The 18,648-nt window shown below is 43.8% G+C and overlaps 2 protein-coding genes and 1 pseudogene across 2 annotated transcripts in view; 1 reads left to right on the top strand and 2 right to left on the bottom strand.

Annotated features, from left to right (window-relative positions):
• The window catches only part of ANO3 (anoctamin 3), a 295,226-nt gene that overhangs the window by 34,369 nt on the left and 242,209 nt on the right, over positions 1 to 18,648 (bottom strand). The gene's annotated exons all lie outside the window — the stretch shown is intronic.
• On the top strand, positions 7,545 to 17,394 carry MUC15 (mucin 15, cell surface associated). Its single transcript, XM_066611744.1, has 4 exons — positions 7,545 to 7,602; positions 8,035 to 8,781; positions 12,432 to 12,587; positions 17,252 to 17,394. The coding sequence occupies exons 1-4, from the start codon at positions 7,545 to 7,547 to the stop codon at positions 17,392 to 17,394; spliced, it is 1,104 nt and encodes a 367-aa protein (XP_066467841.1).
• On the bottom strand, positions 18,012 to 18,128 carry LOC136637940 (5S ribosomal RNA; annotated as a pseudogene).

The following is an 18,648-nucleotide window of genomic DNA, read 5'->3' as shown; positions in this document are numbered from 1 at the left end:
TGCTGATGTCATCAGGCACACTACTACGGTGATGGAAGGCCCAGCAGCTCTGCGCACTTGCATGATGCCTGCACAAGGTGCAGGAGAAGAGTAGAGAAGAAATGAAGGAGAGACAGTGGTGAATAGTGATAAAGTCTTCAGCAGAGCAGTGTAGGAGGACTGTAGGAAGGGGAAAGTAGAAGCAACAGTGATGAACTCTGGGTAGGCACAACATTGGGCAACCCAATATTTCCCATGTGGGGATGCAGCCATGCCAGTGGGGCATCCTGCAGGAGTGTTTTAGGCAGTAATGGCCACCTCAGGGTAAGGCAGTGGTTTTCAAACTCTCTGGGAGAGTTTGAGAGCCAGTAAATCTTTGCAGGGGTGGGGGAAAGGCAGCGGCGCGATCCCCAGAATTGCACCGCTCAGGGGGCTGCAGGGGCTTGGGTACACTTACCCAAGCCTTCTGCAGCCACCCTGGGGTGCGGGGAGCCTGGCGCAGGGAAAGTGGATGCGGAGCGATCGCACTCCACTTCTGCTTTAGTGGGGGCGGGGCGTGATCGCTCCGCATCCACTTTCCCTGCTGCAGGAAGCCCTGCCAGAAGTCGCACCAGGCTCCCAGTACCCCAGGGAGGCTGCAGGAGGCTTGGGAAAGTGCACCCAAGCCCCTGCAGCCCCCTTAGCCTGCCTTCCCCCCACCTCTAGGCTGCCCCCCCGACCCTTAAGGGGGCAGAGACCAGGGCCCTCAGGATGGGGCATTGGGACGCCCCAGTTTGAATAGCACTGGGGTGAGGGAACATGTTGTTCCCTTGCCCTGGGGTAAGCCCTCACTGTTCTGCTGGGTTTACTTGGACCTGCACCAGCTATACAGCTGAAGCAAGTCTGCATGGGCCCAGAAGGTAAATCAAGGCCAGGAAGGGGGCTAGGATATCTGAGGTACCACTGCTGCCAATACCACCCCCTTCCCAGCCTCAATCCACCCTCTTCCCCACCTTGTTCTTCTCCCCATTCCTTCCTATCCATACTCCATTCTGCCTACTCCCTGCTTCCCTTCTGCCCCCATGCTGACTAACCAGCACCAGGGCTCCTTCTCTGTCCATTGGTGTGCAGACCCGGAGAGTCGCCACTCAGAGTGGTGGCCAAGCCATGTTGAATGGCATGTCACACTTTATGACGACTGTAAAGGACCTTGTGCTGCCAGAATTCTGGCAGAGTAGGCCCTCTTAGGACTGGGCTGTGAGACCTGCACTGGAAGTCAGTCAAATGCATTCCTGCTTGCCCAAGGAATTAATACCTGGTGGCAGGCTTGTAAAATACTGCTTTGCTGCCTATTAATCTGTCTGCCCTCTTTGTTCGATATTTGAGGCTCTGCTTTGGAAGCAGACATTTGGAAGTCCACATGGACTATGACAAATCTTTTATCAGTTGCAGTCCCCACTTCATGAAATTCTCTGCCTCTTGAGGTCCATCTGGCCCTCTCCTGTGTTTCTGTTGATTGTCAAGATCTTTTTGTTTTTATACCTGATGATAACTAAAGCAGGGTTATCTGCAGAAGGTAAACAGGCATGCTTTCTTGGAAGAAAGTGAACTTATATGCCTTTTGTTACAAAAATAGTCACCCAGCATGGAGAACAGTGACGTGGGTAGCAATCTCAGACACCCAGGACATCATGACACCTTGATTTCCTCCTGCTCTTCCTAAATGGCAGACTAATAAAATCCACAGGAAAGCCTACAAAAAGGGTATAAAGACAATAGCCTACTGTTGCTCCTCAGCAATTGGTATTCACTGACATACTTCTTGTGTACACAAAGGTGCCTCCTATTGAAGTCAGTGGTGCTTAAGCAGTCTAATTGCCATCAGGACTCCAGGTAAGTGGGTGCATATTCATAAACACAGTATTTTGCATCTAGCATTTAAATCTAGTATTTAAATTCAACAAGGGAAACAAAACTTTCTATAATTGACGTTGGTTTGCATTATTTCTGATTACCAAGTATCCCTTTGTAAGTATCCTGATTGGTAAGGAACTTGCAAGACTCAATAAAAAGCAAAGAACAAAAGCCAGATTAGGTGATCATTTCATTTTAGCCTCTGCCATGATGGCTACGTGCAACTGTGTGAGTGTGTGTGCATGCTTAAAAATCTGAAACCAAGAAGGGAAAAAAATTCCTTATTATACATGAAAGGATTTCTGGGTAGCAAAACTAAAAATAAACTCAACTGCCGTTTTAGCTCCTTTCTTCCAAGTGGAAAATTATAGTGTCAAGGATATCACCATCCTGCCTTCAAGACTTTTGTAGTTGCGACTACGGTGATTTTAGTGTCAAGCGCTATCAATGAAAGCTTTAGTTAAGTGAACTTTTGGCAATTTCCCTTGGTGGTTTCAAATTACAGCCAAAGTGAAATTTAAAATATGACAAAACTCACTTTGTTCAGTAATGAAATGGCTATTGATGGAAGGAAAAGAAGGTTGTGCCAGGAAGGAAAACAACAAACACGGTTTAAAAGAAATGAAATATTTGAGAGCATGCGAAAAGCTCACTTGGGGTTTTATTTGTTCATTCTGTGGCTGTATAACTATCAATTATAGTAGAAAAAATGCGGTCATGGAGTATGACAAATGCTTTTGTTCAGATAATCAGAGTGCTTGCAACCCAGGATAAGCAGATTAATTACATACTGAACACTGTCATTTATGGGGGAAAGATCCAGCCAAATAATGTATTGTCTCCTTCACACTGAGGCAGTTAACAAAAATTGAACCACATTTAGAGAAAAAAAAAATTAGCAAATAATCAGTGTTTATGTTTGACTAGGTCAGCAATATGTTTACAACCAAATACCATGAATTATTTTGTAAATTTAGCTGAATCCCATTTGTTCAAGTAGTCTGGGATAATCATATAACATTTTGTGGTCCAGCAATAAATGGAAGTTCTGTGATATGAGATATTTTGGGAAAGAAACATGAATCTGGATAATGAGGCAAGAACCTAGTCCTTTCCTCTCCTCCCCCCCCCCCCCCGCTGGTGCAACTACATTGAAAAGCTACATGCTGTATCCATTGTGTGGAGGGGGAGAGATCAGAAGGCTTTGGAGAGAAAGGGGATTTAAATCCATTTACCTTTCTGTAAGCCTCCTGATTTGCAATGGGTCTCATTGGACCTGCATCAGCTCTTTACCTAGAGCAGGGGTGCCCAAACCCCGGCCCTGGGGCCACTTGCGGCCCTTGAGGCCTCTCAATGCAGCCCTCAGGGAGCTCCCAGTCTCCAATGAGCCTCTGGCCCTCCTGTGATTTGTTGGAGCCCACACTGGCCAAACGCAACTGCTTTCAGTGTGAGGGCAACTGTTTGACCTCTCGCGTGAGCTGTGGGATGAGGGCTCCCTCCACTACTTGCTGTTTCACATCTCTGATGCAGTAGCAGCAGAAAAGGAAAGGCCAGCCTTGCTTTGTGCAAGGCCTTTTATAGGCCTTGAGCTATTGCAAGACCATTCATTCATTCATTCATATAAGTTCATCTTTAATATATTCATTTATGTAAAAGTATGTAAATTTATTCAAATTTGAAATGTAAATTCTTTTTTTTTTCTCTGGCCCCCGGCACAGTGTCAGAGAGATGATGTGGCCCTCCTGCCAAAAACTCTGGACACCCCTGACCTAGAGCAAGCCCAAGGAGAGAAAGGGAGTGGGTAGACTCAGTGGCATTGATAGGTCATTTGACACTTGGGGCCCATAAATATTTGTCACCCCATACAACATAATTAATTAATTTTTCAAGTGAGGTTATGGCTGAAAGTGACATCATCAAGTAAATTAAAATAAATAATTATAAATAATTAAATTAAAGAAAAACAAATAAGGGGAAGCCAGCCCTGATCCACCAAGTGAATTTTCTCTGTAGCCTGCCTACAATAACACCACCCCTACAAAAAAAATCAGTGAGATTCTCAGCCCTACCCAGTACCCAGGACAATTTATGTTCTTATATTTCAAGCATATCACTATCAGAACCCACCTAGTTTTAAAAGTCTAAAATAGAAAAAAAATTCACCTTACCAGCTGAAGCCTCTGTTTCATTCTTTTTTTTGGGGGGGGGGGATGCCTTCTGAAGCATTTGTTGAGCTCCTCTGCCTGACTGACCACGAGCCAAGGCACATTTGCCTGCTCGCGGGTAAATGCTTAGTTTCACTTTCCATAGAGCTCAATACATTCATCAGTTTGGAGGGGGGGGACTTTCTTCTCGGGAGTTCTCGACTGCATTCATTGGACCGGAACCATTTGGTGTTGTTGGATTACTCTCAGCCTGCCCTTTCTGATGGACTAAGACAAGTTCGCCTACCCACAAGTAAATGTGCGATATGGCTCAGTTTCACTTTCCATAGGACTCCATGTGTTTTTGTTTTTGTTTTCTGGTGTTTTGGCCATAACTTTTGCTAGAAAGGAGAAATTTCACTCCGTTTTTTTAAAATTGCATTCTTCTGTATATTCCACATCCAACAGTGTATCACATGATGGCATTATTACTAACCACCACGATTTTAGTGATTCTGGTCCCTTGTGGTGCCACCCCCCCAAGGCTGATACCTAGGGCAGACAGTCCCCCCGCCCCTCGCTAGCTACACCACTAGACTGCCAAAAGGGAGAATAGAATTTGGCGCACGCCATCGCCATCCAATCCCACCCCTCTTGTAGCCTCCCTACCCCTATTCCTCCCTCCTCCTCACTTCTCCCTGCCCTGCTTTGCCCCCTCTACAGCCTTAACTGCTCTGGCTCCAATAAATAAAAGTTTTGTTACATGACCGTGGATAGAGTCGGCAGGCATGGACAGGTTTGGCAACGGATGCGGAGTGCTGCCACCTGTTGTGACAGTGCTCTCAAAATTGCCACTCACAGAGCACTCTTGTCATGAAACGGCTATATTTCATGTGGCTCTGTTTCTCTTTCTGCGGGGTTTTGCCTGGTTTCCGTAGAATTGTGTGTATGTGTGTCCTGATGGGGGATTTCCCTCCCCCCACCTCTTGTTAGTAATGTGTTACAGAGACTCCTTGTCTGCTGGACCTCTGTTAGCATATCACTTCCTACTTAAACTCAGGATTGTGTCAAAGTATTATTAACTGGGCTCCAAGGAGGCAAACCACTGTCTCAGTTGGAAAATTTAGTTTTACTCTTAGAATCAAGCTAGGAATGACATGAAGGATGTCATCATTTTTCTGACTTTTTTAAATGTACCAGCAGCATATCCATATGAACCAATTTGTAACTATGGGGTGGGGGGAGAGAGGGGTGATTTTTTGGCCTGCACCACTCCCCCCAATACTCCCCCCCAATACTTGCTAGTTGCCACCAGAGGGAGAGGCACTGCTACTTGCATCAATAATAGCTTCCCTTCTGGGGCCAAGAACAGTTTGGGGAAGGAGAATCTTTATCAGGTCTGTGACATGGGAGAAAGGGTTCACCTGCCCTCTCTCACAACTTGAATTGTGCACCAACAGATGCTTTAAAGACATGGAAAAGTGATGGCATTAGCAATGCCTTGCCTAGTTTGATGTTGCTCTAGGACAAACTACAGCCTGGGGTCCAGATGAGGTGCACTGTGAATATCATCTTGAGCACGTTGTGGCAGTGGCAAATCCTTACCATTCCACCCTGCTGCCTCCCATCTTCATATCTGATCTTTGCAGCTACTTGCACCAGGCAGCCGCTTCCCCTGGCAAATCAAGGCGTAGAGTGTTCTGGGGCAATCAACTGTCTGGTGTGAGTTGCTGTAAAGATCAGGTGTGGAGATGAGATGTGGTGGGGTGGGAAGGTAGAACTTTGGCATCACCACACCCGAGATGATTTTCTCAGTTCACCACAGGCTGCAGTTTGGAGGCCACTGCTCTAGGACATGCGTAACTCTTGCATATATATATGTTTAGGTTTGGCTGTACCAAATGCCCATATTTTATAGTGCAAATTGTATCTGACCTAATATCTGGTTTATTTGTTTATATATATATTAGAATCTAAGGCAGGAAGTATCTCACTCACTGATTGTGGGCCGCTGTGAGATACAGGAAGCTGGACTAGATGGCCCTATGGCCTGATCCAGTGGGGCTGTTCTTACGTACAGGAATCTCTAGACTTACCAAGCAGATTTCTTACAGCTACACCTGCCTCTGATAAAAATATTTCTGAACGTTCCATAATTCTGAGACTTAAGAGTGCATCGTTAGCCAGAAACATCAGGATTTGTGTATTCTCCATCCTCACAAGGTCACAGATCAAGGAAGAGAATTCATGAAATGCAATCACTCACTGAAACCTTAATCATACCATTTTGTTTGCAAGGGACACACCTACTCTCTGTTGATATTAGGTAACATTCTTCTTACCCAAACGTAACTGGAGTGTACTAAATCTTATCACAGGAATATGCAGTTTCATAAGGAAGCAATGGCATCTTAAAACTGACCAACGTGTTGGTTGTGATTTCTTTTCTCTCTTCCTACCCCCCCCCCCTTTTTTGGGCTTAGGTCAGGAACAGACAGCAGTAACATCAAACTAACAGGAAACAATTTCTGATAATACAAAAAAGACAATGGCAATGCACTTAGGAAATGCATTCCTATATAAACCATCCTCCACCTAGTTCCAGAATAATAACAGCTATTAGGCCCTGTTTCAAACTGTCTCAATAGCATGGAAAAGAAGAAATTGTTCTTAAAAAGATAAAAATTGAGGAAAAGCTATTTCAAGAGATGAGCCCTGAATTTAGCAGTAGACACTCTTATCTATCAAAGAACAAACAGGTCACCAATACCTCCACCTCCCCACACTACCATTGGTTGTATCAACTGATGAGTAGCACAGCAGAGTCACATGAGAGGTGGTAACTATATGCCACCATGTGGTCTTTTCCTAACAGGGCATGAGAAAGATGGCACCAGGTCTTGATTCTGGAGAATTGTAGGGTACTGAGGGCCCAATCCTATCCAACTTTCCAGCACTGGTGCAGCCAAGGCAATGGGGTATGCACTGTATCCTGAGGTAGGTAGGCTACCGCAGAGGCCTCCTCCAGGTAAAGGAATATTTGTTCCCTTTCCTTGGGGCTGCATTGCTGCTGCACCAGCGCTGGAAAGTTGGATAGGATTGGGCCCTGAGGCTTCCAACAACTAGTTCCCAGCACCTTACCTCCTGTACCACCAAGCATCCTGATTCATCAGTGAGCCAAACAGAACAGGCTTTGGGGCACACTCTAGCTGCACTGTTGACCCAAGTACAGTCAACTAACCCCATAGTCTGAATATGATCAACTGACTCTACAAGTACTTGGAATAAATCAGGCCTGCCTTTCAAAACCTTCACTTCTAAACCAGCTGCTCAGTCATAAGAACTCTGTGCATAGGAACCCCACAGAAACTACAACCTGTCTCTGCCCACCCCATCCTGCCTTGCAGAGCCTGCTGGATCTGATATTTACCCACTGAGTTCAACCATGTCTTCTGTTTCTCCCTCTTGATTCCCCTTCTCCAGTGCAAGAGCTGGAGCCCCAGCTGTGGACAGGTCAGAGCTTGGGCAATGTCGGACAGCAGTTTGGAATGGAAAACTCAAGAGTTTGTCACCCTGAACGCACAGGGTGACCAGATCCAATGGAGGACAGAGTGCTTATACCTTTAACCGTTGTATAGAAGAGGGCATTTTGACAGGTGCAGCTTTTTAAAGCCTTCTGTGTTGAGCTGCACCTGTCAAAATTCCCTCTTCTATACAATGATTAAAGGTATAGGCACTCTGCCCTCCATTGTATCTGGTCATCCTGTGAATGCATTATGAGTTGGACAGCTCTGCGGCTTACAACACAATTCTAAATGTATTTACTCAGAAGTAAGTCCCACATTGTTTAATGAAGCTTACTGCCAGGTAAGTGTGTTTAGTATTGCCGCATTGGTCTCCAGTCATAATAAACTTACTTTAGCATCAGATGTTTTCAATGCCAGATTTATCCTTGAGTAGAACAATTTTCTAATCCTATATTGAAAATTAAGTAACGCAAATATCAACTTTTTTCTAGGCTCTTCATATCAAGAAGTAGCTGTTAAAATGGTGGAAAAAACAATGATCTCCCAGGAAATTATCTTTATTTTGCTACTGACTAGTTTACAATGGACTGTAAACAAAGCTGCCAATACAAGTTCAATCAATATCATCAATGTGACAGGAAGCACATATAGCACTTCAAGTCTGTCTATACTCAACACTGAACGGACTGGGACTACTGGCACAACTCCAACTCTGAATGTTACATCATCAACGGTCATCAAAGAAATGAGAACATCTGGGACAGCAGAGGATAGGAATACCCAAAGCAACAGCACAACTCCAACATCTCTTTTAAGTACTTCATTATTGAAAACTACACACCAGTCAACTCTTTCAACAAAAGATGTAAGCCCCTCTTCTACAAGTAATAGCAGGATGTCACCCACTTCATCGATGCCCACCACAAACCACAGTGATTTGTCAACCATCTCCAAAAGCTATGGGACAACACCTTCTGTCAAATCATTAGAAACAGTATCAGTCAATTTCACCACAGCCAGCTATGATGTAAATTCTACTACCATGGTTTCTACTAATCAAACTCAAATTAATGGAATAACTTTTCCTCCCACTAACGTTCTACCAAATGTATCAACCACACCATGGACCACAAAGAACACAGCCACCACGACAGTCATAAAGATGCTAAGTACACAAACTCCAACTCTGAATTCCAGCTTTACTGACAGCTCTGCAGAATCCAGAGAACACCAAAAAGGTAAAGGAAGGAATTTGTTCCAAAAAATCTAGAGATGCATTAATTTTCCCAAAGATTTATTTTTTTTTTTGTTTTGAAATGTATATGGCACCATCCTTGTACATGGGACTTTACGATGAATGAGAAGACATGTCCAGCCCTAGAAGGTTCACAGTCTAAAAATTGATAGGGGAAACAACAGAGCAAGGAGAGGGAAGTGGAAGCAGGGAAATCATATGAAATTTTATTTACATATACATACTTAACGCTTAGTGACTGTGTGGTATGGGGACCACAGGTTTTGACCAAAAGTTTCACAGAAACGTTGGGTTTTGAGATAATTTTGAAGGTAAAAAGAAAGGTTGAGGGAGGCTGATCCAGACATAAAACACAGCAGGGGATAAAAGTCAAAGTCATCTGATAGAACAGGACACTTCTGGAGGGTAGTGGAACTGGATAAGGGGGTTTAAATGAATTACAAGCATGTGTCACTTAGCAACCTTCCACTTAATGATGGACTGCATATACAATGGTGGTCAAAGCACAGCAAAGAGGCTCTTAATGAGGCAGTCAGGTCTCCTGTAGCCTGCAGCAGAGTGTCTGTTTACCCAACAAAGAGGTTCTTAATGCAAAGAAGATGCAATCAGTCTCCAGTAGCTTGTGCAGCCAGCTAGTTTCTGGCAGGGAGTGTCTGTTTACACAACAAAAGCACTTGATTGGGCTGAATTTTTGCTTAACAACCTAATTGCATAACAAAAGGGATTGGAGAGTGTATCCCATTGTTAAGTGACTTACTTCTGTAAAAGAGGAAGCAGAATGATTTGCTACAAAATAAATATGGGGGAGGCAAAGGAGAGAGTGGAATCATAGAGAAAGCTAAGGCTAGATGCCTGTTCAAAAAGATGAATAGTGATATTGTTGATAGAAAGAGGGAATAGAAACAGCAATATGAGAGGTGCACCTGAAGATGTGGGATTGGCAGAGAGAGGAGGGTCTCCAGTGAAGAGGTAATACTGGTTATCATCAGTGTGTCATGAAAGGAATGTAATGAGGTCCCCTGGGGACACTGTGTATGGAGAGAACAGCTGAGGGCCAAGAGCAGGGCCCTGATGGACCTCCACAGGAGGGTTTCACCATGTACTGAAGAATCGGTGGTGTTGCTAGGCGGTGTGGGCCACACAAACAGGGGGGCGTCACCACTACTTGACAAAATTTTTAAAACCTTGGTGTTTTCAAATAATACCATCAAGTTATATATCAATTGATGTGTAATTTCATGCAGAATGCAATGAAGCAAACCAGGTTGAAATAGCTCTATTTTATAAAATGTTATAGCCAAAAAACCAGCAGGGGTGGGGCAATGGTACCTCATCATGCCCACTGCCCAGGGCACTGCCTTCCCCGCTGCATGGGAGGAAGTCCATCATAGGGGTGACATGCTGGCCTCCCGCACCAGGTGACACAAACCCTAGTGATGCCACTGTGAAGAATAATTAGACAGGTAGGAAAAGAGAGGATTTTAAAAGAGAGAGAGAGAGAGAGAGAGAGAGAGAGAGAGAGAGAGAGAACTGAGACCTAAAGACAAAAAGCATGAATCCCCAAATTTAAGAAAGGAAGTAAGCTACAGAGAATGATGAAGTGCATCAAAGGTCAAATAAGAAAAGGTCTGAATAGAGACCTTTAGCACAGAATAATACCAGCTACAATACATAGTCATAGGGTGACCACACTGGATAGATGAACGACTCAGCCCATTGTCACAGATTGTTTGGCTTTGAAATAACAAATGTTGAGCAGTTGTTTTGGAAGCTGAGCAATTTGTACTTTAGGAAGCAAAATTGTTCAGTTTATATCTGCAGAGTCTTAGCTGTCCTCCTCACCATTCAACACTTGCTTTACCAACTCATTGATTTAGCCCACTGGATGATGGCTAATACAAAAAAGTTTCTGCACAAGGGTCCAGCTTGTGATGGTTGTTTTACAAGAGGGAAAACGAAAGAACAGTCCTGCTGGATCAGGCCATAGGCCCATCTAGTCCAGCTTCCTGTATCTCACAGCAGCCCACCAAATGCCTCCAGGAGCACACAAGACAACAAGAGACCCACATCCCGGTGCCATCCCTTCCATCTGGCATTCTGAGGTAGAATGAGTGGTCTTCTTAAACAACTGGCTGCTAAGGAAATGAGAATTCTAGCACTTATAGCCCAATCCTATGCTTGTCTACTCAGAACTAAATTCCTTTGTGTTCAATGGGGCTTACTCCTCAGAAAGTGTGTATAGGATTGCAGCCTTAGTTGCTCATTTATGTAAGTGAGCGTGAGGATAGTTTCCCATGTGTTTGTTGTTTGCTTCATGTCTTCATGTTTCTCATAACTTTTCAGTGTGTTGTAGGTCAGAGAAGCACTCCCACAAAGGCTCTCATCTTCAGGGAAAGGTGGTTTGCATTAGTACTTTGTGACTGAGCTTTCCAAGTCAACCAAGTATTTAAAGGGATAGTATGTGTTGTATTTCATTCCTACCAAATGCATTATGGGTACTTTCATAGAATCTACCAATGCTTTTGCATAACCACAAAATAATAGACCTAGAGTTTCAGAGCCTATTAAAACATTCAGACAAAGTACCTAATAAAGTACTCTTACAGAGTCTACCATGTCATAATGTATGTTCGGAAACAATTCTTTGAATGCATTACCTCACCAAAAGCTCCTTGCACGTGGAAATGTTACACACCCTGATTTAAATTTCTAATCTAGTTCCTCTGTATGCAAAGCCCTTGATGACATATAAGTGCCAGTTGAGTTATGCAAACCGACTCCATTGAAAAACATTACACGGAAGGAAAAAGTTCTATCTGTGGGGTGTGCTCCACTGATATTCAAGTCATCACTTGATAACATGCCATCATGAAAAGATGCATAACCATGTATGAGCCCTCCCACAGAGTTTTCTAGATGTTTATATGATTGGCTTATATGGCTTGTTTATATGCACACGATCCAATCACATTAAGGAATACAGTGGATACACCTCTGAAAATTTGAATTCACTCTTAGCCACACTGAACAGATGCCACTTGAGAGCCTATTTGGCTAGGACTGGGCAGCTGTAGTTTAAAATAATTGCAGTAGAGGGGGAGAGCCTGGAGAGCCAGGGTGGTGTAGTGGTTTGGGAGGTGGACTTCGACCCAGAAAATCCAGGTTCAAATCCCCCTCAGCCATGAAGCTTCCAGTGACTTGGGCCAGTCACTTTCTCTCAGCCTCACCTATCTCACAGGATTGTTGTAAGGGTAAAAGGAGGGGAGCAACTGTGTACACTGCCCTGAGCTCTTTGGAGGTAGGGCGGTATAAAAAATGTGAAAGAAAGAAAGAAATAGAGGGGGTGCAAAGCACTAAGTTTTTCAGAGAGTTCCACTACAGCGTGCAAGCGTGCAGCATGAAATTTGGGTGATGGGAGCAAAATGGAGGTGTATGCCTCTGTTTTACACCCACTGCACAGAATGGCTCCGAAGAGAGCCTTGCACACTGCTGTGAGGCTCCCTATAAAACTTAGTGCTTTGCACCCCTTCTAGCTACACCACTGACTGTGACTCTCAAGTTGTACTTGCAGAAGGTACTTGCAAGAATTATGTATTTGTTTAAAATCTTATTTACCTTATTTCTGTTTTTCAGGGCATCGAAATAACGGAGGAGTAGTGTTTGGTGCAATTGTAGGAGCAGTGCTAGGATGTGCATTAATTAGTCTGGTGGGCTACTTTTTGTGTGGGAAAAGAAAATCTGACTCATTTGGACATCAGAGACTCTATGATGATACAAGGAACGATCCAGGTAACAAACTGCCTAAATCAGTTAAGATGGTACTTTTTCATGAGCTGCATTTCATTGTGATTGCTTTGAGCTTTCAGGAGATCAAAGACTGAGAATATCCAATAATATGAATTTTAAAAGCAAAGAGAAAAGAGGAAAGAAAAAAATAGAAGGAAATTTCAAACCATTTTGCCTAGGCGTGTACCCTGGTGCTTCTGACAGTACTGTACTAACCTGTGCTGGCGCAGCTCATGGCCTGTGCTTTTTCCAGCACAGGTTAGGAGACATCTGGATATATTTTTCCCTTTTCTCCAAGTAACAGCCCAGTCAGTCCTGTGGGGCTGCTTGGACTTCAGTCAGCTATATTGCTGGATGGAAATCCAAGCAGCCCAGTGTAACACTGATCCTGCTGCCCTCTTGGGCCGGATCTGCCCCCATTTCACTCTCCCCCTACCCAGTAGAGCCCCTTTCCTGCCTCTGGACCACCCTCCTGCCAGCCTCCCCAAGCCCCTTTGCTGCTTGGTGGTGTACTTACCTGAGACAGTGGCCAGGAGTCTGGATACAGCACCAGCAAGGCAGTGTAGGCCTCCTTATCAGTGCTGCCTACTCGCATGGTGTTGCAAAGTGCTTTATGGCTCGTTTGAGACACCTTTGGTCAGTGCAGGAACTGCTGTGCTAGTGGACGCTCAATTTAGGATTGCACTATCAGTCATTTTTTTTCCTGGGTTAGATACAAAGCTTTTTACTCGAGTTCCTTGACTGATCAATGAAAACAGCTAATAACGTCACCCTACAGGTGTGTGTGCAACACACAAAGCTATCTTTTACGTTCATCTAGCTTGGTGTTGTCAGCAGTGACTCACCACAGTTTCAGGCAAAAGTGTTTCTCTGTTCCACCTGAAGAGATTAAACTTCTGCATTCAAGCACATGCACTATCACTGAGCTACAGTCCCTCCCTAGGGGTGTGTATGTATGTGTACATGCAAGAAAAATGCATCCATGCCAACAATGGGCACCTACTTTCAACAGTACAGTTTCACACAGAGAGATCAATTTTTGTGGAGAAAAAAAAGAATTTAGTTCATACCATTCAAAGCGAAGTTGACTATTCGTATGTGATATTTGACATACATGTTTGCTTTTGTTTTGGTTAGATTGTGACATAGTTTGTGAACATTAAACAGGTTGCTCTTACCAGATTCAAGCAAGTGTAAATCCCTCCAAAAAGATACAAAAAGGAAATGAATATTTCCCACTCCAAATAGATTGAATTTTGTGCCATTGAATGCACTGTTTTATTTTATTTTTCTTTTTAAAAGTACTCAATCACTGTCCACAAAAATGGTCGCTCATACTGCATCAGAGAAATACCCCTGGAAGCACTTCTTATTAAGTTTACTATGACCCCCCCCCTTTTTTTTTACATTAATAGCAGGATCAAAATGCCCCAATCTGAACTAAGATCATATTGTGCCTTTGAATTTCAGAGACATTATGCTAGCTATCGCACTGGGGGTGGTACTGCTCTGGGCCCAGCAGTGAAGCAGTCAAATTGACATCTTTAATGGGCACAAGCACACATAATTCTGTAACCAGATAGGCCCATTCCATAGCAAGGAGTGATGAATTGATATGTTCTGACAGAAAAATTGCCCATAAAATTCAGTTTCACACTGCTTCAAAAATACAAACCCTGGAACATTAAAGCCACGAAGGAAATATAAATTCTGATAACGTGATGCTTATGAACACTTCATTTTATACCTAAACCCAAATGCTTTTGACAGTTCACACACACGCACACATACACAAGAGGTGATCTAAGATATAAAGTTTCATGTGTTTTGCATTCCTTGCAATTTTTAAAACCCACATTAGCTACGAGCATTCATGTACATTAAATTTTCAAATGGTCTCTTTTCCTTTCCTAATCGGCCTTAATAGTATTGACATGGGCACACAAGTAGATCAGGAGAAACTCAATGAGACTTTCAGCACTATGTATGACAACACCTAACAATGTTTTACCTGTGTTGGATGGGGCTATGGTGAAAGGCTTCAGGTAACTCCTTCCCCCATGCTGATTCAATGATCTAAGTTGCACACCCAGCTGCTACTACTCTGTATGTTTACTCTCCTTGCTAACATTTTCATTGTGGGCGAAGGGGAGAGATTTCACTGAGATATCAGCATGGTAGAGAAGGTTCAATTCTCTGACCCCTGCCTTGTGGCCCTGATCCAAAAGCACACCATGGTTCCAGGGCTGGCCTTAGAAGCTGGGGAGGGGGTTCCTGCTGCCTCCTACTCACCCAGACAAGCGGCAGGGATGCCCACGGTTGATGGTGCCTACTGCAAAGTGCAGCACCACCCAGAAGTAGGTGGTGGCGACAAGGTGATGTCATTGCTGACTGCTTCCAGAAGGCCCATTTTGGGTCAAATAGACACAAAGGAGTGCAGGAGGGCTGGCAAGAGGAGTCGCTCCACTTGCTGTGCTGGACTCCTGACAAGTAAGGTGCAAGCAGTGACAGCAGATGATCTGTTTGCTGGCCCAGCATGGGGCCTCTTTGTGCACTGGGGCCCGATTTCGTCAAATTGACCCAATTGCCCAAAGGCTAACCCTGCATGTCTCTTTTTGCAAAAGAAAAAGATGTGAAGAGCTCTAATCACAGAACTCTCATATAATGTCTACATTTATTTATATCATTTAGAACAATATATATCCCCCTTTTCAAGAAAATTCTCAATGTGGTTTAGAAATTCTGGTTTTCAATAGAAAAGGAATGAGAAAGGTGGTTCTTTAGCCTTCTGACATTCACAGGAAGGCTTTGAGGAAGCTGTTATATAACTCTCAGCCAAACCAATCTGACAGAATTATAAGGCTAAAAAAACAGGCTCCTATGAGCTTCTTGGAAAATGGGTGGGATAAAAATATTACAACCCAAAATAATTGAATTTCCTAGCTTACAATATGTGATTATTTCCTAAGTTAATAAAGCATGGATGATACATCACAGAACATGTGCCTTGGGCACAGTATGGGTATGGGAAAAACAATTAGGGTTAAATCAGAACATTTGCTAAAGCATTTCGAGAGCCTCCCATGGATTCCAATATGATTTGGATCAAGGCTGCATTCTGGCATTTTTCACACGAACGTTAAAATTTGAAACACATAAGAATGCTTCTGCAAGCCCTGGAAAACATCATGTTCATTAAGAGAAAGAGCGGTTTCCTGCTTCTGAGTCAGTCTGAAGCTCTGGAACAATTCCAAGCGTGCTCCTCTCTTTAGTATTCCGGTATGACGGGAGTATCCATATGATATATGGGCATGCAACTAAAAACATAAGCATCTTCAGTTCCATACAGACACAAATACATATGGGGAAGGGGGGAAAAAAACATTTCCTTGTCTTGAGATAAGATAAATGATAGAGTATGGTTGAGGTGGAGTGGGAAGGAGCTCTGGGATTTCTCCTGCAACCAGGAGTGGTGGAGTCATCAGCATGAGTGCTTAGGAGCTGTTTTTGGAATTTTTTTTCAAAGGATCATAGCCAAGAAGATGCAGGAGGCAAACTGAGAGTGACAGTTGGACTTCAGAGTAAACCTGCACAGGCTAATGCTCAAATATATCTTCTATATTTAACTGCAATGTTTTTTTTATTCAATTCTTCAGTTTTTATACATTTGGTTTAAATAACTGTAACCTACTCTAAGAATTTAGGATCAAGTGATTTTGATCTTTAACAGATCAATCATACCGAAATCCCCCCACACCAATGCTGCGGTGCCACCAGAGTGCTCACTGCATCCTTAGGGGGGGGGCGGTTTCCTGAACATCTCCAGGAAACATCTTAATATTTCTTCCCTTGCCTGGGGGTAAGCACCAGCTGCCCCACTGAGTCTACTTGGACCTGTGTAGTTATACAGCTGGCACAAATCAGAGTGGATCTGGAAAGGCGGATCAAGACCAGGAAGGGGGGTATTGGGAGTGCTGCTGATCAAGGCCTTCCCAGTCTTGATCTGCACACTACCAGCCCCCGTCTCCACCCCATTCTGCCCACCCCTGCCTCCCACCCACTCTCCACAATCACATAGCTAGCACCAGGTTCTTTCGTGGGTGCTGGTGCATGGATCTGGCAACTCGCCACTTGTGATGATGGCCTAGCTGTGCAAAATGGCATGGCACCCCTTGTGACAGCCATAAAGGAACTTGAACTGCTGGAACGGGGCAGCGCCGGGCAGGCTTTAAATAAGGTATCGACAGTTCATAAAAGGAATAAGTGGCAGGAGTAGAAAGCAGTAACAAAGAAATTTAAAAGTTTTGTTGTTGTTATATAGTGTTAGGGCACAAGCCTAACCAGGTCTACTCAGAAGTAAGTCCTATTTTGTTCAATGGGGCTTACTCTCAGGAAAGTGTGGTTAGGATTTGGACATGGTTGGACATGGTTATGGGGTTGGACATGGTTGGACATGGTTATGGGGGACATGGTTGTTGGGGACAACCATGTCGTTGGACACAGTTATGGGGGAGACATGGTTGGACATGGTTATGGGGGAGAGCATCATGAGAAGCTCTTGTACTTCTAAATTTGCCTCTAAGCCACTATGAGACTAACTCTGATATTCTCTTCCAATAAATTATTGGTAGAAAGCTTATAAATAATGATCAAAATATATTTTGCAGTTCTGCGACTAGACAATGTGCCAGAACCTTACGGTGCAAATTTCGGAGATCTATCCTACTTCAATCCACCGACAGCCAATGAGACAGCAGCTCATGATGCAATTCCAATGGATGACATGACTTTATCTCGGCTTTCAACATAAAACCTGGCAACTGGTATCAGTTTCAAAAACTCAAATCTATGCCTTGGATTTTTTTGCCCGAAGATGGCCCATAATGGTTTTAAAGTTATTTTGTGATACTAATCCTATACTTGTTCATATGGAAGATTTTGGATAGTGTGTGAGAAGCAATGCTTGCTAGTCATGGTGTACACATGCATATACCCAATATCATTTTTTTTGTGTTCAACAATTTTTAACAGCTGGTTCACATTTGCATAACAATTACTTGAATACTTATGGTGCTTCACAGATCAATATATTAATTGATTATGGGGAAGCAGTGTAGGTTAGGGTAAGTAAACTGATGTGAACATTATAACTGTGGTATTTGACCTAGAGTATCTCATTGACACAGCTAAGGTACCATCTGATGTTATGCATACATTGACAGATGAACCTTGACATGTGTGAACCACATCAAGAGTGAATCAACAACAGTGACGAAACTCTTGCAAGTGCATATCAAGGACAGCAGCCTTTGCTTGCTACAGCAGGCTTTCAAGAACATGCACTATAATACAGAAGTATCATTAACGTCCACTTAGAGAGTGGGGCAGGTTGGTTGGCAACCTTCAGTCTCGAAAGACTATGGTATAAGCCTACAGCACCTGGTATTCCTAGGCGGTCTCCCATCCAAGTACTAACCAGGCCTGACCCTGCTTAGCTTCCAAGATCAGACGAGATCAGGCACGTGCAGGGTAACAGTCGTGATGAAGCAGCTTATCTGCTGATAAGCAGACACTAAAGGAGAGAGGACAGAGGGGGACACTAATCTGCAAAATCTGATTGATCTGGGCCCCACCTCTCCAAATGCTGGAGGGTTGGTGCATGGAAGGAAGAGTACCAGCTGTCTATCCCACGCATGTCTACTTGCCTTGCTCAGCCAGTCCTGAATTCTTCATCTGTACCATCTGTTGATCCAAGATTTACTTATTGAATTAACTACTTTGTGATAGCCATTAGCTCAGGTGGCTGAAAACAACTTCACGTATGAAAACTTTTGAAGTGGCTAATAGTTGTGATTGCTAAATGGAACTGCTATATCTGCAGCCAGTATGCTTCAGAGTACCAGAAGCCTGACACAAAGTCTTGCACAGGCAAAACAGCGGGGCAAAATAGCACTGGCAAAAGTCCGCTTCCCCTGAAGGGACCTCCAGTGGTTGCTGCAGTGCCACAGGATGTAGTGGTAGCCTCTTTGGCTCCACTGAACCCAGCTGCAGCACTGCCTTTAGG

The sequence above is a fragment of the Tiliqua scincoides genome, chromosome 1 (genome assembly GCF_035046505.1).
Source record: "Tiliqua scincoides isolate rTilSci1 chromosome 1, rTilSci1.hap2, whole genome shotgun sequence".
Classification (NCBI taxonomy): Eukaryota; Metazoa; Chordata; class Lepidosauria; order Squamata; family Scincidae; genus Tiliqua; species Tiliqua scincoides.
Note: the sequence above shows the minus strand (reverse complement) of the source record. Positions and strands in the feature narration are given on the sequence as shown.

Coding starts and splice junctions, on each gene's coding strand:
- MUC15 (XM_066611744.1), top strand. CDS start 7,545: ATGTCGGACAGCAGTTTGGAATGGAAAACTCAAGAGTTTGTCACCCTG. Junction 8,782..12,431: donor ATCCAGAGAACACCAAAAAG/GTAAAGGAAGGA, acceptor TCTGTTTTTCAG/GGCATCGAAATAACGGAGGA. Junction 12,588..17,251: donor TGATACAAGGAACGATCCAG/GTAACAAACTGC, acceptor TATATTTTGCAG/TTCTGCGACTAGACAATGTG.